Genomic DNA, 23,432 nt, shown 5'->3' on the forward strand with positions numbered 1-23,432 from the left:
GCAGACATTTCAAAACAACACATTCAGAGCTGTAATCATAATCCTGTTCTCTGCTGGTGAAACCCTCACACCAATTTTTAAGGAACTTGGACACTAGTACACCACACTCTGGGACATTGATTTACAATTGAAATGCACCATTTCCTTTCATCTGAAAGGAGGATTTTTTTTACCACGAAACATCAAGTCCTGTCCTTTTTTCCTTAACCAAGCCAAGACATCTCTGGTTCGGAAGAGGCTGGAACACAAGACTTGTTGCTTTTGCTCTGAATATGCCTGTTTGGTAACTCATGACTACGAGTGTGCACATTTTACTACCTAACCCTTTCCTTTCACACATCTTTCTATTAATATGCTTAGATAAAGCATCCATCTTCGTCAATAATGACCTTTTTTGATTTATTGTCCATCCTTATGGAGGGTTTTGACAACTGTTAGTCTGACAATTGTCCTTAATATTACTATATTAAGGTCAGAACATAATTCTGTTCAAAATACATTTATTGTTGATCTTATGTAGTATTCTAAGTTTGTGAGAAACTGAAAACTTTGGGTTATCATTTGTTCTGCATAAAGGAAGTCTTGATCAGCCACTTTTGTCTTTTGATGTACTTTTTTGGGTTTAATGAAAATCGGTAAGGTTAGACACATCCTTTAAATGGGATAGCATTATAATTGCGTAATTTGTTTTAATCAAAACTACTACCTGTAGCAAAGAACCTACAGCACCGTTTATTCTTATTGTTTTCTTTTGGAAACAAGCAAACAAAACCAGTCTCGTTCAGATTCAGCAATCAGTAATCAATATTTTCCTTGAAAAGCCTCATCGGTGCATCTCTAATCTAAAACTTTGTCCTTCTAGTTTTAGTAATTTGATGGAAAACTGCAGCTACATGAACATTGTTTAATGTTGGAGCTTTTAGGCTCTCTACATAAAGGGGTATCAGAAAGGCAGTGTTGTATCAGTATAACATTTCACTTTGCGTTTAAATTTAAACATGTATATGAGTTAGTTAGGACCTAGCTGAGAAAATACTACCAGGTCATTTACGCATGGAAAAATTGGAATAGTTCAGAACATTGATTACATTAAATGACTAACAATAAAATATGTATATTTTAACTTGTCAGATAAGAAAATGTGCACGTATTGTTAGTTGCTCAACTTTATATGAGGTATGAAAGTATTTTCTACGTTTAATATGACACATTCATTACAAGGTAATATACACAAATCCTGGATTTTTCTTAAATATGTCTCAAAAAGTCTGTTTTTATTACTTGCTTACACTAAAATGAGTATAATGTCAGACTAAGTGTTCAACAAAGATGGTCTTGAAAGTCAACAAAAGCTGAGCAGGTCTCTTGGATGGGTTGTACTCCGTTGAAACGTTTCGTCTCTTCTCCAAGAGACTTCTTCAGTCTGAGGAGTCTCAGGTAAACTCAGCCTTAAGCCTGGTTTATGGTTGACACATCTGCAGCCATATCACGTCAGCAGGTGCTTCTTCTGGCGGAGGTTCGTAAATATAGACATCTTTATGATTCGGCAACAAATTGTTAACAGTTCCCTGAGAGAAATCTCTGTCACTCTTGGAAGAAAGGAAGTGGCATTAAAATATTATAGACAACGGCGTTTTCTACTTTTACGTGTAGTGAGGTGTAGTACACTTGGTGTAGGAGCCCAACGTTGCCCTCTGGAGTCTAGGAGAAGGTTGCGACTTCGGAGAAAAGGCCACACGGAGCATAAATGCTGCAGAAGACGTCATGCCCTCGTTTTCGAGCAGAACGCAAGCGGGTAAAGCAATAACCCCGCCTTTAAAAGCAGTACCTATGGATAAGCAGTATCAAGACTGGTTGCTCAAATGCAAAACAGGACCATCCACCTAGCAGTTGATCATTAGTGCGCTGATGGGGGATGGTCCTCTTTTGCATGTGAGCAACCAGTTTTGATTGTAATCATTAAACTGGTTGTTCCACTATCCAGAATACGGCTGAGTTTACCTGGAACTCCTCAGACCGAAGAAGTCTCTTGGAGAAGAGACAAAACGTTTAAAAAAATATAACCCATCCAGACAACCTACTTTTTTATTTATTTTTTCTACCTGGATTATTGAGATGCATCAGGACATAGTCTTATAAGGTTTTACAGTCAAAGTATTAATGATCACCTTTAAAAGCTACACCCAAACGTGAGGCACTATGCACTGCACTGTCAAAAGGATAACGACACACTGTAAGACAAGCATTTTACAGCCATGTAGCATCCAATCAATATGCCTATATAGTGCAGCAGAGTGTCCATTATCATGTTTCATGCAGGCCATGAACAAAGGTGCATCTGTGGGTCTGGAAAACAAGCTGTAGAACCGGAGCCAAACTCTTACACTGAGTCATGGCTGCCCACTGCGAAATGTGATACGGCCTGCGCTGATTAGGAGCAGCATCACTGCATAGATATTACACACTGAAGAAAAACAGTAATTTGAGTAATTATATATATATTTTTCTGAATAACAATTGATTCTCTGGTGGCTTTATTATGTTTTTTTTTTTCCCCTCCGGTTTCCACCTTCTTTGTATTGATATAATTAAACGCATTATAGCTAAGGCTGCTCTGCTGGGACTGAGATGACCTCTACGAGGACTCAGGAGGTTAATTCTCATTTTTGTCGTGCCCGGCATTTTACCTAATGATACACAGTAGCAGGTGGCTGTTCCTGTCTACTCTGACATCAGATGCATCTGTGTTGTGTTAATACGCAAATAACGAAAGCTAACAGTACAGTCAGAAAGAAAACATTCTTCACCCTCCCGATTAAACATTCAAAACTGCTTTTTTTTGTGCTGATGCCAGCGAGTCCTCCTTGATGCATCTGTCTTAGCAGTAACGTTTCATTTCCTGAATATCTTGCTTTGACCTATACAATAGAACTAGGAGGATGGGCTCATGATATTTTTAACCGTCTCAGGGGTTATTCAGGTTGATATCTGATTAAATTGTAGCCTTTCTCCTCACTGTCTAAATATCAGGCAAAAATATTAAAACAGAACTGCTTAACCCCGCTGGACCGTTCTCAGAAAACTCAAGTTTGCAAGCAACATCTTGTTGTGAGTAGGCAAGGGTCAGAATAAATCCTTACTTTAAAACCTAAAGCAAAATGCGCCACAAATTCACAGCATCACAGCAACTACACACAAAAAAAACTGCAAGACAAAGACAATAACTGTTGTAGCAAAATTATGTGTTACAGTTATTCATTGTTAAATCGATTTTCATGCATGGACATAAGCAAAAAGACAGAACAAACACATTTATTAGTCATTTTCAAGGGCTTATTGGCCAGAATATCCGAACTCTGAACTGTTGTGCTACACAGGGAGGCGTGGGCAGGTTTGCAGTCCTTCCAGTATGATAAACTCCAGGAAAAATATTATGGTTATATAGTATCACTGATTAATACAGAATTTAACACAATAATTACACAATGATTAACTCTAATAATTGTTCCTCCTTTTGCCATAAAGAATATGTACATTGATGTTTTATATATAACATTTATATTATTGTGTTACACACATTTAAGCAAACATATATCATAAAGATATGTTACATCAAGAAGCTTTTTTAGTGCTTATTGCAACTATTTTCCTCTTTTCCCCATTGTGTTCTTTTTAGGGTAACACACATGTACCAAGCTGCTATTAGCAGGTTAGTTAGCTGGGTTGTCTGCCCAAGCAAAGCCTGCAGACAACAATTTGACAGGCAACTTGCTAATTGCAGTTTTAAAACAGAATTGCCTCCTGATAGGTTGTGCTCTTTTGGTTTCAGCACCATCACGGGGAGTGTTTGTTGCAAAGAAAATTCTTCCAAACCGTCAAATCCATCTTTTGCTGTGACAAAAAGAAAAGCGTAGTACCAGTCTTTTAGTCAGCTGATCAGCAGTGTGCCGCAACAAGTGGGGGAGGGGGCATTATGCCAATATTTGATTCACACAGCTGGAAAAACTCCTGTTAATCCAGCAGTATCTCTGGCATCTGATTAAAAACTGTAGAAAAAGTATAGCACAAAATGTTTAGGATTTTTTTAAAACTTATCTTTTAAAGCCTTTTTTTATTTATTACAGGTAACAGAATGACACACTTCACATGCAAGCCTGTAAATTTCAGCTGCATTTATTCATTGTATATATTTTTCAGCAACAATGCTACATTTCTGTTGTGTTTTGTAAAAAGAAAAAGGGAATACGTGCCTATAATTTATATAGTACTGCATTGATCAAATTTAGCTTGTTTTACATGTTATTTTCTTGTAGTTATGTCAGTGTGGGCTTGCAAGAATGTGAAACTTGGGTGATAGAACTGCCACAACAGGGAAGATTACAAGGAGTGAATTCAAGTCTCGGCAAAAAAAAGCCAAGAAGTGTTATCATGGAGTTGATGAAAATATAAAAAGTGTGAATAGGGGAAGAAAAAATTCCAAGTTGCATAACATGACATCATGTATTTCCAGCAGATGGAGAACAAAACTGCAGCATGTTTGTTGGTGTTCTACCTGAACACCAAAACACTTTTAATAAAATGGTGTAAACCAAGGTTTATTTCACTGCAGCACTGAATGATTCACTTAAGGGTGTGTTGTTTTGTTTTTATATGCCTACAGCTTTTTGTTGATTATTTATGTGGAACAGGATCTGCTGGTCGGACGCAGTTATTATGCTTTACCTAATTAAAATAAAAAAGTTCGGAAAATTATTTCAGAAACTTTTCAACCTTTTTCCACCTGCTCTTTTTGGCATGCTTAGAGCAAAAACACGATTAGTTGTCATAAAAGCCTAAACTGACCATGTCTAAGGGTGTTTTCACACCTGAGGTTTTCAGTTTATTTGAACTCCTGTTGCAGTTTGTTTGTGTCAACGCGAATACAGCAAGCAAACCATGGTGCCGACCGAAACGACGACCATAAATGAACTCAAGAGCGATCCGTTTATGGTGTAAATGCAGTTCAACCTTTATCCGAGACAGCTACTAGACTGTTGATCCAAACAGCTTGCTGTAGCCAGGTTTGTGTTTCATTGTGAGATGCAGTAGGATTGTCAAATGAATAAACAAAGGCGCCGCGAAGCGTAAAGCCCTGTGCAACTTTCAAAACGTCTTCTCAAAGCCAAAAAAAAAATTGTGCTCGAAATACCAAGAATTAAACTAATGATATGATTTAATTATCTACTAGCTGAGAACAAAGCCTCTGCTTCATGTATTTACTCCCACCCTGAACACAGCTGACCGATGAACAGACTGAACACTTTCTCGTGGTCGGTAGTGACAGGTTTTAGTTTGCTTGGAGTTTTCTCTACGGGAAAAATAATCAAACCAGCCAAAAAAAAAAGAAAAAATAGTGATATTCTGTCCATTATCACCTGATTGAGACCAGAGTAAACAAACTATTACCTCAGTATAAACTGGCATGTGGGTTACTCGTAGTGCAGGGCAGTCTGACCATAAAAGCATTTTTGTGGAATGATCCACGTTTTCAACAATCCTATTCTGTCAGATTTTGATGTGCTTAGTCCTGCATATGGCTGCCTGAATGCAAAGCCTGTGCTTTCAACTCAGGACTCTTTCTAAATCTCCATATAACAGTTTATTCTGATAAAGACAAATCTTAGCGTTTTTGCACTATGGGTTCGGTTAGTCTTTTTTTTTTTTTTTGCCACTAGTGGCTCACAAGAAGTGTAGTGGCTGCTTATTGCATATCTTAGCAGCTATTGGGACAAAGCAATTAAACGCAATAGATGGGGCCCGACTCTCCAGTGTGTGATTACATTTCCAGGGAGGTACACATATGGCTGAGACGCATGCGACGACATATGGCGCCCTGAAAATCTGTAAAGCGGAAGCAAGGACTCTAAAAACAACAATATGCCTCAGAAACAAATTAACGTAGGGGTTTTAAACAGAAAACAATCAACTGAAACCTAGCAGGTGGGGAGAAAAAAAAACTAAGCTCTAACTTCTTATAGGGCAGGGAAATAATTGAAAGGAGTTGAACAGAGGATCATCATTTCACTGGGGACAAATAGAGAATAACTGACACAACTGTTTAGAGCGCCTATTTGCATCGACACTTTGCAGACTTCTGATCACATCAGCGTTGTTCCAAACCCTCGTTCTTTACGTTTCAATAATTAGCTGTCTTTTTCAGTATCTGCCTAGCTTTGTTTATCTAAGAGAATATGTACAATCCACCAACCAGGCATAACATTATGACCACATGCCTAATAGCAAAGCCAAACTAGCCCTGGTCTTTTGAGGCATGGACCCCGTTGGGCTCTGAGGTTGTGCTGCGGTATCTGGTTCCCAAATGTTAGCAGTAGATACTTTTAAGTCCTGCAGTCTTCCAAGTGAGGCTGCCCTTTATTTCCCCTCTTTTATCAATTGGATTGTTAAAAACCTGGAACTTGTAGTTGTGTTTTTATAAAGCAGTTTTGCTTTATAGCAGAGTCCATTATACTGCTGAGAAGAGGCTACAGCCAGTTCAGGGGAAAGTGTTTCCATGAATGGGTGTAAAAGACCTTCAGCAGTGCTTAGGCAGGTAATGCATTCATGTGGAAGACTGGATCCAAGGTTAACCAGCAGAACATTGACCAAAGCTTCACCCCTGTCTTCTTCCTGTTGTGGATCCGTTCCCAACTGTAGATAGGTGACACACACCCACCCACCCATGCTGGTGCATCCGTGTGGTGTGGCAAGGACAATTTTTTTTTTCCCCCATTGCTCCCATTTTTGATTTTCATGAGCCCATTGTTGGTGCCATCAACAGCACGGGTCTGCATGAACGCCCTGCTGCAACGCAGCCCTGTGCTCAAAAAAATGTGGCGCACAGTTGTATTCTGACACCGTTCCATCAGAACCTTCAATAACTTCCACATGTCCCTCTCCAAATGCATCAGTGAGCCTTGACCAACCATTACCCTGTCACTGGTTTGCTACTGATCAGTGCAGAACAGGAATACCCCAGAGCTGCAGTTTTGAACATGCTCTGACCCATTAAAATTAAAACATCAACTTTGAGGACAAAGTGTTCACTAGCTGCTAAAATGCCCCACCCAATAAATTGTGCAATAATAAAGTTATCAATGTCTTATAGTTCACTAATCATAATATTATGCCTGAATGGTGTACACTGATCTAAGAAAGTGTCTGGTCATTTCAGCTGTTTGTAATTATACAGTTTCTTTTCTTGACTATTTCCACTACTAAAAGGAGTCTTCAGTCCCAAGATGCTTTGTAACAAGTGGTACCCGCCTTGGAGTGGTTTTGTCACAGCTTTCACAGCTTGAATGATTTTAAATAATTTAAAATAATCAAATAATTGTCTAGTGCAGGGATCTGCTACCTGCGGCTTCGGGGCCACATGTGGTACTTTAGATACTCCACCGTGGCTTGTAATAACTTTGGCCAAACATGTCAAAAGAATTTAGCAATGTGTTAAAACATAAAGGTGACTTAATAATGTTAGCTTTAGAAGTTTTTCCTAGACGTCTTCATGCATTATATATTTAACATTTCCACAAAGAATGACACTACTGGTTGAAGGAATATTTGTTTTTATGAAGTCATTTTTCGTCAGTAGATTGCAAACTTTGTGCTTTTTTAACATAATTCTCTATAAAAATTGATTGCCCCGGTAAATAAAATGTATTAAACCTAAATACAAAAGTAGCATGTTTGTTCTTTAATTAAAAAATCTAAACACATTTCCCCTAGTAAAGGGTCTTCTGGACATCTGTTCAGTCAGCAGTCTTCATCATGTCTGTGTCACCTAATGACCCACACTGAGAGATAATCTAGAGGCTCAGGAAACGTTTGCAAGTGTTTTGAGTTAAGCAGCTGATCAAGGTGTGACACCATGAGTTTCGAATGTTTGACATTTTCTGTGTCATTGACATGTGTGTTCTAATTCTCTGTAAGCTAAAATCATAACAAGCAATAGAAATAAGGGCTTGAAATATTTTTCCTCTAAATGTAATATCAAATATAATATGAGTTTCCCTTTCTGAAATGGTTGACAAAAAACATTGAACTTTGATATGTACTTGTGTATGTTTAGGTCAGACGCTGTCCGGCATTAAAGACAGCATTAAAATTATATTTTCCAGATATTCTCTGGTACACAAAGAATACCAAATTAATACTTGTGTTCTAAGTTTAACGTGTTGATCAATCTTAGCAAGCTATGACAACTTGTACAGGCTGTAGCAGGCCGCGTCATGAAATGCTGAAATCTCGCTGTAACTTAATTTAACTGTATATTATCACCAGAACGTTTTGTGTTACACTCTTGATTCATTTTTATTCTGATACCCATTTAGGTCAGTTGACTCTTATGAAATGTAACCGATTATGACACAAGATTAAACCCTCTGGAGTAATTGGAGCCATTTACTCACATGAATACAATACAGAAAATGATGTTAAATTATCAGTTGTTAAAGCAGATATGATACATGCCCCTGGTGAGTAGGAACTGACACATGGGTTGCTATGAGCCATCCCTGGGTGGACAGCACCAGTTCTCACCTGAAAAGTCAGGTACGAAACGATTGAAACTGCAAAATATACGACATTGATGATTGTCAAAGTGACCAGCATCTGATGCTAACATGTCATAGTATAATGTCATCATTTACATAAGATAAGGAAAATAAATCAGACATGATTTGTGTGTGAAAAGCTTTGCACATCTCCTTATGTCATAGGTCATTATTAACTTAAGTAATGTGAGCTTTTATTTTTTTAACCATTTGCCATTGTGGGTGATTTTGGGACACTCTTCTTCACATAATTGCTTCAGTTGACTGAGATTTACTGATATTACTTTGCAGCTTTTTAGGTCTCCAGTGTGGGATTTTAATCATCCTTAAGCCCGTTTACCTTTACTGGCCCTTTGTAAATCTCTGGTTCTTTGCATTCTTTTCTATTGTGCTGTGTTGTTAGGGATTATGTTTTCATTTCATGACAGGATTTCCAGCAAACCTTAGCTGTGAAGCAGAGGGCCTCACATTGAAATTTAACACACAGTATTTATATTGAGAAAATGATGGCGCCCCTTACAAACAAGCCTCCTTGTACAGTTTTCTAATGTTGGTACCACGAACTTTAACAATCAACAATCAATGATTTTAATTATTTTCTGATTCAGTCCAATTTAACGAACAGCAACTATTGGTTCACTTTTCTCCATTTCAGTGGATGCTCATTGCGCTCAGTTTAAAACGTGGATTTGATTAGCACTGATAAGAATATTGTGGCCTTTCTTTGATTGCCAGTACTGGTTCTGTTCGAACTGTGAAATAATAACATTCTAAAAAAAAATCTAATTTTATTTCATTCTTTTACTCTTTCCTGCCTCCCGCATGGGTGATTGGGTAATATTTTAAAACTAAAACAAAATGATTACATAGTTCCCATTGTAAAAATGGTTTTAATGATGACATTTTACATGCAATTAGCAAGGGGCTGCACAGTGGAGCAGTGGGCAAGACCTTCTTGCAGCAAGAAGGTTCTGGGTCCGAGTCCTACCCTGGGTCTTTCTGCATGGAGATTGCATGGTCTCCCTTTGCATGCGTGGGTTCTCTCCGGGTACTCCGGCTTACTCCCACAGTCCAAAATCATGGCTGTTAGGTTAATTGGCCTCTCTAAATTCTCCTCTGTGAGTGTGTGTGAGAATGGTTGTTTGTCCTGTTTGCCTCTGTGTTGCCCTGCGATGGATTGGCGACCTGTCCATGGTGTACCCCGCCTCTCACCCATTGACAGCTGGAGATAGGCACCAGCACCCCTCACAACCCCAATAGGTATAAGCGTGTTGGAAAATGGATGCAATGGATGCAATTAGCACAGATCACCATCACTAAAACAACATACCCTTTTTGTGTTCTGATATTTCCACCAAATGCTGAACGCTCTGCTCTGCAGAACTACTCTGCTGTTGGCGATTTAGCATTCCCGGTATCTGCTGAAAGTCTTGCTCTCTTTTGCTCTCTTGCAGCCTGGATGAAAGAAAGGCAGGCATGTCTAGAATTATTATTTTTCAAATACTTTCATCTCAGAGCTTCATCTGGCTTAACATCTCATTGTTCTTGAAAATAGCTACAGTCACCAAAATGTTTCTTGTGACTAGATTTGTCTGAAATGTTATATCCAAAACACATTACTTTATCTGTCGGGAGATGCCAGTTTTATTTCCTATCAAAAAAAAAAAAAATCTCTAATTTACATCAAAATATGCCAGGGGTAGGAATAATTCTGGACTTAATGGTACAGTTGAGTTTCCTTCACTCGTTACCAACATCTACGGCAAAATGTGTTGCTGGCAGCGTTTATGTATGCTGCGTTTTCTGAAAGATGGTCGCTGAGCTGGTCACCAAGCTGGTGACGATTCAGTTCTAGCCACCAGACGCTTTCTCATTGCAGCTCAACCTACAGCAGCAGCACCTGGATTTGCATTCTCTCCTTCTGCATCTCATCATAGTGTTTATTAAATCAAGACATGATGTAAATTCATGTCTTGATTTATTGAAAGTGATTGAAGGCGATTTACGGAATATTGTTTATCTGAGACATTTTTCCATCTTTGCCTGTTCTCAGTTACCGTTTTGTAGTATGTTCTGCGACACAATGCCTATAATGCCTATAATAAACATAGTTATATGTTATTGATTACTATATTTCTAAACTATTTTTAGAGGCAGTTTGATGTTTCCAGATGCTGTGGCAATGGATGCCACCCCAGTAAAGCTATATATACTTAGAATTGAATCAAGAAATGAATTATCAAACACTGCACAAGAACACATATATTCATTTTTAACTTGCTGTCGATATTAAATTGGACCAAACCTTTGCTGTTTCAGGTCAGTTATGACTACCACAATGATAGCTATTTGCTAAATGTTTAAACTTCAAAACATTTAATCTTTTTTTTTTTTACCTCAATTTCAAACGTTTGTATACGTTTCCTTACTATATGACAGTAGAATCTTTTGAAGTAATTTTGGCTTATTCTTCCTGATTGAGTCCGGTTTGTAGGCCCCCTCGCTTAGACAGGCTTTTTCAGTTCTGCCCACCAACATCTTCTGTCTGAATGAGATCAGATGGTGCTGGCTCTGTGGTCCTTAAGCCACTTATTGATAGTATGCTTAGAGTCATTGTCCATTTAGAAGACCAAATTGCGCTCAAGCTTTAACTTCCCGAAAGGGGGGCTTCCGTATGTCTAGGTAAAGCTCATTCCTCATGTCGCCATCTATTTGTTGAAGTGCACCAGTGTGCAGCAAAGTACCCGCACAGCATGATGCTGCCACCCCAATGCGACACGGTTGTTATTGTGTGCTCAGGCTTGCTAGTGTCCCCCTTTTCCTCCAAATGTAATGATGTTCATTATGGCCATTTCATCCGATCAGAGCACAACTCTTCAGAAATCACGGTCTTTACCCCCACTCTTGCATTTGCAAAATGTATTCTCGCTTTTCATGTCACTTTTGCATTAATGGCTTCTTCCCCACTAAAGGGGTCTTTCAGCTTATGTCAGTACAGCATTTAGTAAATAGACATACTTTTGGTAATCCTAACTGACCTGGAAAAGAAAAGGTTTAGTCTGATTTAAAGTCAGAAAGTGAGAAAAAACGTGATGTCTTTATAGACAGGTTGTAGATTTTGTAATGTAATCTTTCTTGTGGTCTGATATAAATTTGCAACAGTAACACGACACAATTTTTAAATATTTTCTTTTGAAGAGGCAGTATCTTCTGTCAGACACCGCACTGGGTTGCAGACACCATTTAAACATTTCTCGGAGCACCCCGTTTTAAGTCTGTCATCTAATCTTGTTAACGTGGACTAAGTCTGCTCCTGAGTGGATTTGACCGTGCAACATTACTGTGTCAAAACCAATCCAATGACCGTTTCGGAGAACCGAGAAATCCATTATCATGTCGAACTTTCAAAAAAACCTAATCCAGTTAAAAAAGTTGGTTTTCGAGAAAAAAGTTCAAGATGGATTTTGTGAGGGCTTGGAAAGCCAAGTGACAGTTGTGGAAATAGGTGGAGTTAAATGCGCCCGATGGCTAAATTTATTAAAAAGGACCCAATATGGGCTGTATATGTGTCATGCGCCATGCAGGCATAACAAAGAGGGACCCACATTCGCAACCAAACATACCTCATCCTTCAGTTCATCGGCCCTAGGGGGTTCCCTGCCCTCTGCTTCCTCTCTCTCTGAGTGTGTGCGTTGCAGGACTGTGGACGGAGATCCAGGTTGTAAGCAGGCAGCTGACTCACCCAGAGGCTGTTTGGTGATGGTGTGTGGCTTGTTGTCAGTCCTCAGGGGAGCTCTCTACTCTACTTACACTGGGGAGGGGGGAGGTGGTGGTGGGGGGGTGTATGGTCTGGACTGACTGTGACTTTCATCCGCCTTCAGACAGCGGTTCTATTTTGTAATACGACTGTGCACGAGGTTGTAGTGTGAACGTGTTAGGGCAGATATGGAGTGATGTATAAAAATTAGTCGGTTACAGGCATGGCCTCGGTTTTAAAAAGTTAAGTTCCAACATGTTCAGCCACACCCGCCCTACGGTTTAAAGTCGTTCTAATTCATTTTCGGGGTGAATTAATGGCAATATATTCAGTTTTAACAAAAGCTTTGCAAGCTAGTCCCATGCTATTCTGTTGCCTCACAAGTCACAGCATAGTTAATTTAACCGAAAAGTTTATAGTTCCCGTTTGTTTTTTTGACATTTTGTTATGTTCTCAGTTATTAAGCATACATTTTTAAGATGTCACCTCAAGTATATGCACCTTTTTAAAATAGTTTTAGAAAGATCATCCTAAACTCCACCCTCCCTGAAAACAACTTCTCGTTAAACTTTGTTCAGAACAAACACAAAGGGGATCAACACATCTGTTTATAAGCGGAGAGCATTTCCTGCTAAGACAGGCTGAGCTAACTTGTCTTCTGTCTCTAAGTTACTGAGATCTGTCCAAATGGTCCGCTGCACCATCCTCTGTCACTTCGCCTCTCCCATAACGACTCTGAAACGAACGAGCACCGGCTGGCTGCTTTGTGTTTTGTTTTCACTGTCTGTGCAAGCTCCCTGTTTAAACAACACAGAAATTGGTCTGCTCACCGGCCTGGTGCTGTCTGCCGTTTGCTTAGCGCGGATTTCTCCAGAGTCTCCCTGAGCTTGAATTTGAATTAAGTCATCTGCTCACGTCTTTTCCGATCTAATTTGCCATCATCTTGGAGGACATTCCTGACCTCTTTTGAGTAGCTATAATATTGTAATTATTAGCTCTTAGGCATCGATGACACATTAGTGTGCTCAGTGTCGCACCATGTGCTTTTCCCTTTTTTTGCTGTAATCATTGCAAATAGTACTATGGTTAATTCTTAGTGGAACTGAAACAGTGTTTTAACTGTGTAGGCGGGTAGGCTTGTGTTTGCCCTCCGGGGCTGTGTGGTGGGCTTGATAGGCCCAGATGTTAGCAGAGAAAAGAAACAAATGCTAATTGCTACCCATATCTCCAGGCATTCCATGTAGAAACCTGCATTGTACGCAACTATGGCCTTCTCCTAGACTCATTTCCTAGCTGGAAGAGAGCGTATCTTTTCTTATCTGTCTTCATAATTTTTCTTTCCTATCCTTACATGTCTGATGCAGGGCAGCAGATGTGTTGTCATTTTTTCTTTTTACAATTGAAATGATTCACAAAACATTTCAATCATATTGAAAACGCAGAGGCCTGACCTTTTCCAGACCCGTAAATTATTCTATCATGGCAAACGTTGTATTTTAACTTTTAATGAAGTCATTTCAAGCAAGTTTAGTGCTGGCACTAATCTATACTATTCCCATTGCTCTATTGACAAATGTTTTGAATGATTGATTAAAACAGAGGAGTAATTGTTCATCCCAAAATCAAAAGCAAATAGGGGAAACACAAAAGCCATTTAAGACACATTAAAATATAAAATAGCCTGTAATATACAAAGTTAAACCCATTATTTATGTATTAAAAAATACAGAATATTCAGCCTGTGGTGGGTGTCAGATATAATCAGACAGAAATGGAAACAAACAATAAGAGGCCTCATTTAAGTCATGAAATCTATCTATCTATCTATCTATCTATCTATCTATCTATCTATCTATCTATCTATCTATCTATCTATCTATCTATCTATCTATCTATCTATCTATCTAGATATATTTGTATAGATAGATAGATAGATAGAAGGATATAGATATATTTATATAGATAGATAGATAGATAGATAGATAGATAGATAGATAGATAGATAGATAGATAGATAGATAGATAGATAGATAGATAGATAGATAGATAGATAGATAGATAGATAGATAGATATCAACTGCATCTTGTTTAAATGCTATACATTGAGATATTAACATAGGCTACTCAGTCTAATGTGTCTTAAAAGGGCAAAAGCAAAACTGATAGATTTGCCTGCATAACGTGTGCACATCAATAAACAGGCACAGTCTTAATCAATCAGATACTGGGCCAGATTCTTGTTGAAACATTTGCTTAGACATTTAATCAGAGAAAAATGTAGCTGACAGGGTAACGTGTTTAACTTTGGATAAGCAGCTTGAGAAACCTACGGTGGCGTTGTCTTTTCTGTGAGTTCATTAGCTGCGGCTAGGACTCACATAACCATGCTGAGCATCGAAACCCGCCGTTTGTCTTCATCAGACTTAAATTCTTCCAAACTTCAGACCTCTGGGGAGTATTCATTGCACAAAGGAGCTTTTAAAAAATCAAAAAAGATAAACTCATAAAAATTACAACTAAATATATTGATATTGATGGATTAATTTATGTAACATTATCAATTACGAGGACCAATCATGGCACCACCATGGCCTTACGGTGGTACATGGAAAACTGCAGCTGCCCTTAATGGCTGTGAGTCGACAATCTTATCTGTTGCTGTGTTTATGATGCATTACCGCGTGCAGTGCTAACAGATATAAGAGCGCCAGAAAGCTGCTGTATTGAGACACAACGCAGAGTCCAGTCCTCTTGGGACCACAAGCTCTTTGTTCCAATTTCCTCTACAGCAATCCGGGGCAGAGTTAAGGTGCTGTACTTTTCTGATTTACCTAAGCACATGCGGTCACAGCTGAGGGGCTGCAGAGCGGGTGGGGGAGAATGTCTGCGGTGCAGGTGATTTGTCATCAGATGAGGTTCATTAAGGCTGGCAGTGTGTTGTTGGGCCAACCACTGATGTGGAAAAGGGTCATGAATCAGGCACAGACCAAAGATGGGCTTGGTAATATTGGTGATATTGCCTATTGATCCCATAGAAGGGGTTATGGATGTTATTATTAAATTTGCAGCAATTCTAAATAAATACCAATTTCTATTTCAATCAGTGGGTGAAAGTTGAAAAAAATAATTTGATGCACTTAATGTGTGCATATACATGGTTATCGTTAAGGCCATGAAAATAATTAGAAAAAAGAAAAACGTTAGTGTTTGCATGAAAGCCAAACTATTGTGCATCAGTGACGCTATACGAGGGTTATAAAAGCCCACTTCTAAAGTCCAGCTTATCCAAAATGTAATCTGGATGACCTAATTTCTGCCATCGCCGTCACAATCTGATATGGATAAAATGAGATTACAGTGAACTCATACACTTACATTTATATGTGTCAATATCTGGAACCAGCTTTTAATAAGGACTTCGTGGCTTTGAAAAAAAAAAAAACTATTCAGAGTTTTGAATAAAACAAAACATGTTGATAAGATCTGAAAGGATCAAAAATACTTCAACGAACCTCAATGTAATATGATGCAGATAGTAGAATTAATGTTTGCAGGCATTTACTTTCAGAACGTCAAGTATCCTTCGACAGTCCATTGACATGTGTGCTCCATGTGTCGGTGACTCCAAATTGCCTTAAAGTGTGAAAGTAGGTGTGAACGTGTTTGTCCGTCTGTAGATATCAGCTCTGTGACAGACTGGAAACATGTCCACACTGCAGCTCACCTCTCACCTGGTGTGTTCTGGGACATATTCCAGCCACACATGATCCTCGCCATGATATGGCATTTTTTTTTTCTACAAAGGAATATGAGATATGCACACAAAGTTACAAAAAAAAAAATATTTGATTAAGGAGTAAATACATTTTTGAACAACTGTGCCTAGTTTTAGTGTGATGCGAGACTCACCAAAAGAAAGTCTTGAGTAAGAATAACAAATAATTTTAATAAAATGTATAATAGGAACTAATTAATTTAAATTAAAACATAAAAACAACATTCTTACTGATGAACAATACACCATATTGTTTACTAGTGTTATGGTAATGTTTCAAAAACATTGTTATTCTCATTTTGGCCGAAACATAGGCTAAAATATAGTTTTTTAGTAGCTTTCAAATGATTATTGCGCAGAATATGATACCTTTTGACATTCTGCTTTTAATAGAACAACATAAAGCGCAGAACCCCCTGCTAGGCGTTTTTCCGTGGTAACATTATTAAATAAATAATTTACGTGCATATGCCTGTAAAAAGTATTTTCAGACAGCTCTTCCTGTTGGGGAAGCGCCCCTTGTGCAGCGTGCCAAAAGTCACAAAAATTAGGACGTGCATGACCTGCCGAACCGTCAGAATGCGACTCCTCCCGACAGGGTCTGAGTCATCTGTTCTATTCTGCCAAATCCAGCTCACGAGGCCAAAAATCAAAGGCACGCATTTCTTCATTAGCTTTTGCATTAGGAAAGTCCGTTCTTCTTGTTTGTCTTTTATTGTAACAAAAGGAACACTGGAGGAGTCATATTTCACTCAGCTGACTAGCACCACACAGCTACTTTGCTTCAAGTAGCTGGAAGCAATTCCAGTCATTCTTGAATTTTCTTAAGCATGTCATTAAAAGCACCTGGAATGATGAAAATGTTTAGTGATTTCACTAAACACTTTCTACAAACCTTTGAATACCTTGGTAACCTTGCCTTTGTGTGTTCTGTTGTGCATTGTTTCATAGTGTTTGCATTTATGCAGTCCTTGTCATTGCTTGCACATTTAACTTAGCTACTAATCAAACAAATGCTATTTTTTCACACAGTCAGGACAAGTATGTTGTCAGACTGAAGTGTTGCCACAGATTGAAGGGTTTGATGATTACCCTCCATATTATTTATTTATCTTTAGGCTTTTAATGCACTACTCTGTCTTGTTAAATTAATGTTTATTCTTGCATAGGAGAAGAAGAGAGACAAGAGTAATTGGAAATCTGACCAGTGATGACATGTTTAGCCGCATGCCTTTATTCAATCGCCGGTTCTAGGTGGTGTCTGATCTGGAGAGGCGGCATCTATCTCACCTTGGATGGTGAAGTTCTTCTTTCTAGGAATCTAGACAGCTTTATTAGGTCTCCAAAATGCTGACAACCCAGGGTCCAGGAAGCAGAGCCGCAGCTTCTCTAAAGTCACCCACCCATTACCACAATGAGATAGTGTTTCACCCACAGCCAAAACCAAACAGATCGCAAATCATGAAAATCTCATAAAAACGAATACAACTCAAATTGACATTGCTAGTTCATGTATTGATTTCTGATTATCAGATTTATTTTGTCTCACAGAAACCTGGCTGCAGGGGGACTACCTTAGTATATATGAGTCAACTCCCTCTAAATTATTTATTGTTTTACATTCCCAGAAACACACAGGATTAGGAGTAGTAACCATCTTTCAGTCAGATTTATTCATTAGTCCCAGGCCAATTAATAACTACAGTTCTTTTGAACATTTAACCCTCAGTTTCCCTGATCCAAATTGCAAAGCAATAAAACCTCTTCTGTTTGTTGTTTTGTATCGCCCACCAGGCCTTACTCTCAGTTTTTAGATCAGTTGTCAGACTTCTTATCTGATTCGGTGTAAATACTGACACGGTCATTATAGTGGATGATTTTAACATTCATGTTGACACTGAATGTGATAATCTTAGTGCAGCCTTTAATACTATCCTAGATTCAATTGGTTTTGTTCAAAATGTGAATAAACCGACGCATTCTTGCCTTCATACTTTGGACCTTGTGCTGACATATGGCATTGATTGCGAAGAACAAACAGTATTTTCTCACAATTTTGTCCTATCTGACCATTTTTAATAACATTTGAGTTTAATCTAACTGAGTTCTCCAACCCCAAAAGAAGGTTTCATTATAGTAGCTCTTGATCAGATAATGCTGTATCAAACTTTAAAGAGTCTGTCCCCCTTTTAATTTCCTCAGTATCACAGAAATGCTTAGCAGATGGCAATAATGTTGTTTCTTCCCATTCACAAATTGATGCTTTTGTTGACGGTGTCACTTCCTTGTTGCGTTTTGCATTAGACAGTGTAGCTCCCTTGAAAAAGAAGGCGATTATTCACAGGAAGCTGACGCCCTGGTTTAATTTAGAGCTGTGTTCCTTCAAGCACCACGTTAGGAAATTGGAGAGAAAATGGAGCTTCACACATCTAGAGGAATCCTTCCTAATCTGGAAAAATAGCTTACTGTTGTATAAAAAGACACTTTGCAGAGTTAGAGCAGCATATTTTTCATCTTTAATAAAGGAGAATAAAAATAATGCGAGGTTGCTCTTTAGTACAGTTGCCAAACTTACTCAGAGCCACAGCTCTGTCGATCCATCCATTCCCTTAGCTCTTAGCAGTAATGACTTTATGGGATTCTTCATAAATAAAATTAATTCTATTAAATTAAAATCATTAGTATCCTCCCAAACATGATTACCACGTCCTCAGTAAGTGAGACAGCGTTGGAGGAATCTTTAGAACCTGATTGGAGTTTGAACTGTTTAGAAGCAGTAGAGCTTTCTGAGCTATCTTACATTTTACCTTCATCTAAACCTTCTACTTGTATGTTAGACCCAATCCCAACCATGTTATTTAAAGAGGTATTCCCTTTGATTAATGCTCTTATTTTAATCTATCCTTAGTAAATGGATATGTACCACAGGGTTTTAAAGTAGCTGTTAATAAACCCTTAATTAATAAACCTTCCTCTCTCTCTCTCTCTCTCTCTCTCTCTCTCTCTCTCTCTCTCTCTCTCTATATATATATATATATATATATATATATATATATATATATATATATATGTATATATATGTATGTATGTATATATATATATGTAGTTCTAATCTTCCTTTCTTATCTAAAATTCTTGAGGAAATAGTTACTAATCAAGTATGTGAATATTTACACAGTCATGACTACTGTGATACTACTGTGTACTGTTGACAAAAGCAGCAGGATGAATTCTGAAGTGTCCCGGGCAATATTATCTGCCCACATTCAGCCAAATGCCTAAAAACTAAATGGATGCCGCTTCACAGTGCAGATGGACAATGACCTCAAGTATACTGTGAAAGCCACCAAATAGCTTTTTAAGGCAAAGACGTGGAATGTTATTTAATGGCCAAGTCAATCACCTTACCTGAATCCGATTGAGCATGCATTTCACTTGCTGAGGACAAAACTAAAGGGAAAATTTCCCAAATAATAAGCAGGAACTAAGAAATTTGAAGTAAAGGAGTAGCAGAGCATCACTAGGGATGAAACCCAGCACCGTAGTGACATTTATGCCTTCTAGATTTCAGGCTGGAATTGACTGAAAAGAATTTGGAAAAAAGTATTAAACAGGAAAAGTTTGATTTATAATTGGTACTTTGTCCCATTACTTTTCACCCCTTGAAAGGTGGGAGGCACAAATTCAAACAGTTGTAATTCCTACACCGTTCACCTGATTCAGATGTAAATACCCTCAATTTAAAGCTGAAAGTCTGCAGTTTAAGCACATCTTGGTTGTTTCATTTCGAATCTACCGTGGTTGTTTATAGAGCCAAAAGATACAAATTTAGTCAATGTCCCAATATTTATGAACTTTACTGTAGTTAGAGTGGCTTAGGTTATCCTGAGCTATCTCTGTAGTTATGCTGCTACAGGCTTAGGCTGCTGGAGGACATCATATTCTATTTCTCTCACTGCTGAATTATCGTACTATTCTCCAATTTTTCATTATTTGTTGTTAATTCAAGTTTTAACTTAATGTTCTCTTTGTCTTTTTTATCTTCATAGTAGCTACATCTGCCCTGGTTTAGCTGCGGCACCATTCTGTGGGGCAGATCATCTGTCAATAACCTACAACATAGTAAATATTGCTGGATCAAGGTGCACCTCTGTGCTTTTTGTGTCTCTGCTCTGTCTTCTCAAACCCCCAGTCAGTCGAGGCAGATGGCCGTTCACACTGAACCTAGTTCTGCTGGAGTTTCTTTCCTGCTAAAGGAGAGTTTTCCTCTCCATTGTCACTACATGTATGCTTAGAATGAGGGATTGCTGCAAAGTCAAAAGCACATTGCAAGCGACTGTCCACTTTTGCTGGATGGTCTTTAAGGAGGGGTAAAGGCTGCATGTCAGTGACACAATGCAATCTGCTGGGTTTCCTTAGAAAACTTTTTGACCAATCTGGCTGTAGGACTTGATCGAATTTGCTTTGTAAAGTGTCTTGAGGTGACATGTGCTGTAACATGGAGATATATAAGTAACATGTATTGAATTTAAGGGAATGTACACAAAACATCAGCATTACTGAGCTTGTTGAAAAAGAAGAAAGTGTTTGACATGAACTTGAACACTTACTAACCTTTTCTTTTTCCACCTGTTAATGATTTTGAGGCTTGCTTCTTTATGATTTACCTTTAATCATCTTCTCTTCTTTTTATGTACTTTAACCTTATTTAATTTCTTTCTCTATCCCTTGACCTTTCCACGCCTTCCTACTCCTCTAACCCTCTTTAACCCTTTCCCTTCCTACCATCTCAAAACACCTCTCCTCTCCAGCTGGGTTTGTGAAGTCGCCACTCTCTGAGACTAAGCTTACTGGTGACACCTTTGAGCTGTACTGCGAGGTGGTCGGTAACCCCACTCCAGAGATCCAATGGTGGTACGCAGAAGTCAACCGAGCCGACTCCTTCAAGCAGCTTTGGGACGGTGCCCGCAAGCGCCGGGTGTCCATCAACACAGCCTACGGCACTAATGGAGTCAGCGTGCTTGGCATCACGCGCCTCACCCTGGAGGACTCGGGGACCTACGAGTGCCGGGCAAGCAACGACCCCAGGCGCAATGACCTCCGACAAAACCCTGCCATCACCTGGATCCGCGCCCAGGCCACCATATCAGTGCTACAGAGTGAGTGGTCTATGGTACCTAGATGGTGAACAAACCTTTTCAAACCGTTCCCAGCCCCCTAAGAGCCCAACCATAACACAACAGCCACTGTCCTTAGGTTATTTTAATTTATGCCAGTGGGTGCATTTCATATATTGCTTTCAGGATATAGTTTTGTTATAGCTTACTGTTTCCTCTAGTGAGCTCCCCAAATTCCCCTGAGTATTATAGATGACCACAAACCCTGCAACCTGAACTGTTTTTTTATCTAGTTTCTGTCTTTCCTCTCACCAAATCTTTGTTTTCCCCTCATTCATGTGTCCTATTTTGCAACATTCTTGTCATGATGCTTTTCTCTGTATCCCAGTTGCATCCTGTTTACTATTCCTAGATTCATTTGTGATCCTGCGTTCCCATCATGTTGTGCCTCCTTTGTTGAGTTGATTGCTTTATTTACTTCAAAGCCCTGCCTGCTAGCTAAATGCAGTGGAAACCTAGTGGTGCTTTGAAGTAATAGCGCTTTTGATTTAGCTTTTTCACTCTGGGCATGGTGTAAATGGGACTATAAGAAGACACAAGGAGGGGATCCATTCGGGTGTGAAACAGTGATTCCTGCTGTCAACTCCTTCCGGATAAAGGCAAACGTATACTGTTTTCAAATTTATGTGTGGTAATCCAATAAAGGATAAGACCACATGGGCCCCTGGAGCGTCTCATTTCTCGTTGAAGATGGAATTTTTCCTTCAACGCAACAGTCTCTTTGGAGCTGTCGGTGAAGTTTGTTACCTTGTGCCTTCTCAGCCATTAAGTGTTTGAGTGTGAATCAGTAATGACATTATATCCCCTAACCTTTAGCTCCACACACACACACACACGTTTTCAGCTGGACCTTTCTAAACTGTGCATGCTTCAGTGCTCTGCCCACTGGAGCACAGGGAAATGTGGAATGTTGTTAGTCATAGTGAAGCTTTGAGAAGTTTAGAGGAGTCTGGTCTTTGCTGACTGAATGTGATTGGGTAACATTTCATTTGTATTAACTGTTTGGCTAATGCAACTTCAACGGTCTCATTTACATGTTATAAAATGCTGCTCTGTTCTAAATTTACTCTCTTCACACAATATATTTTGTCATTACTGAAAAGCGAATGTTTTAATATACATGCAATATGCTAATTATTCCATGTATATTACAGGCTATACATAATAGTTTTTTAGATGTATAGTTTGCGGTATGAAAGACTTGATAAAGTTTGTTTGCCTCTTTTCAGCATCTGTATTTTCCTTATATTGAATGTGAGGCACTATATACCATAAATCTGCATATGGCTATATAAACCCTATAAAGGTTTGCAATAGGAAGTTGGACCTTTTCATTTTCAAGTAAGCCTAATTCCTATTTTATGCATGCATAGATCTGCGAGAAATGCATTCATGTGTGTTTGCATGTTTGATCTTTAAGGTTTGGCACCCAAATGTGTTACAGTTAAAGAATATGTGATGGAATTTGCAAGAATCATCATATAGCTCCTTTTTTGGGGAAACCTACATACAGTGCTGTTATCACTGTAATGTGACGATGTATTACAGCTAGCTGCTGGTCATTTGCTTGAAACAAACTGCTATTTTGCTCAAAAACAATGAAATAACAGGTATGTATTTAATAAAACAATTTAAAATGTAGTATTATTAAAGCTCAACATACCAGTAAAAATCACCAATTTTGCCTGTGGTGACAAACTGAAGCTAGGCTAAATGTAATTTCGTTACTGAATTTCCTGCAAAGATTAACCTCTTGGTTGCTGACTGCAATCTGATTTGTTGCATATAAATTTAAGATGGATTCTGTGGTCCTCTTTGGGTCCCCAACAAAAGTACCATTGAGAGTGTTTCTCACAGATATTTGCCAATGACTTGCAATACAAGGAAGTCCGGTTTTTAATTTGTAAATTCATTTCAATAACTAAGTGTTTAATATGTTACTGTGTTCTCGTGTGGTGAACAGAAGTCTATGGACATCGTTTTCACATAAGTCTCACTCTCATAACAAATAACTGAACATACACATTCACCAGCCACTTGAGGTACACCTTATTACCTGTAATGAACGTGGGTTGGTTGGATCCCATTTTGCCCATAAAACTGCCTAAATTCTTCATAGCTTCATAGTTTAG

General features: G+C 38.6%; 1 protein-coding gene across 4 annotated transcripts in view; it reads left to right on the top strand.

Annotated features, from left to right (window-relative positions):
- Nucleotides 1–23,432, top strand: part of nptnb (neuroplastin b) — a 48,514-nt gene that overhangs the window by 7,272 nt on the left and 17,810 nt on the right. For 3 of the 4 annotated variants that reach the window (XM_012868252.3, XM_036136024.1, XM_036136023.1), the window contains exon 2: nucleotides 20,935–21,282. The exons of the other annotated variant lie outside the window; for it this stretch is intronic. In XM_012868252.3, the coding sequence (XP_012723706.2) occupies nucleotides 20,935–21,282 (348 nt within the window). The remainder of the gene's footprint in view (nucleotides 1–20,934; nucleotides 21,283–23,432) is intronic. 4 annotated transcript variants of the gene reach the window in all.

The sequence above is a fragment of the Fundulus heteroclitus genome, chromosome 4 (genome assembly GCF_011125445.2).
Source record: "Fundulus heteroclitus isolate FHET01 chromosome 4, MU-UCD_Fhet_4.1, whole genome shotgun sequence".
In the NCBI taxonomy this organism is placed as follows: domain Eukaryota; kingdom Metazoa; phylum Chordata; class Actinopteri; order Cyprinodontiformes; family Fundulidae; genus Fundulus; species Fundulus heteroclitus.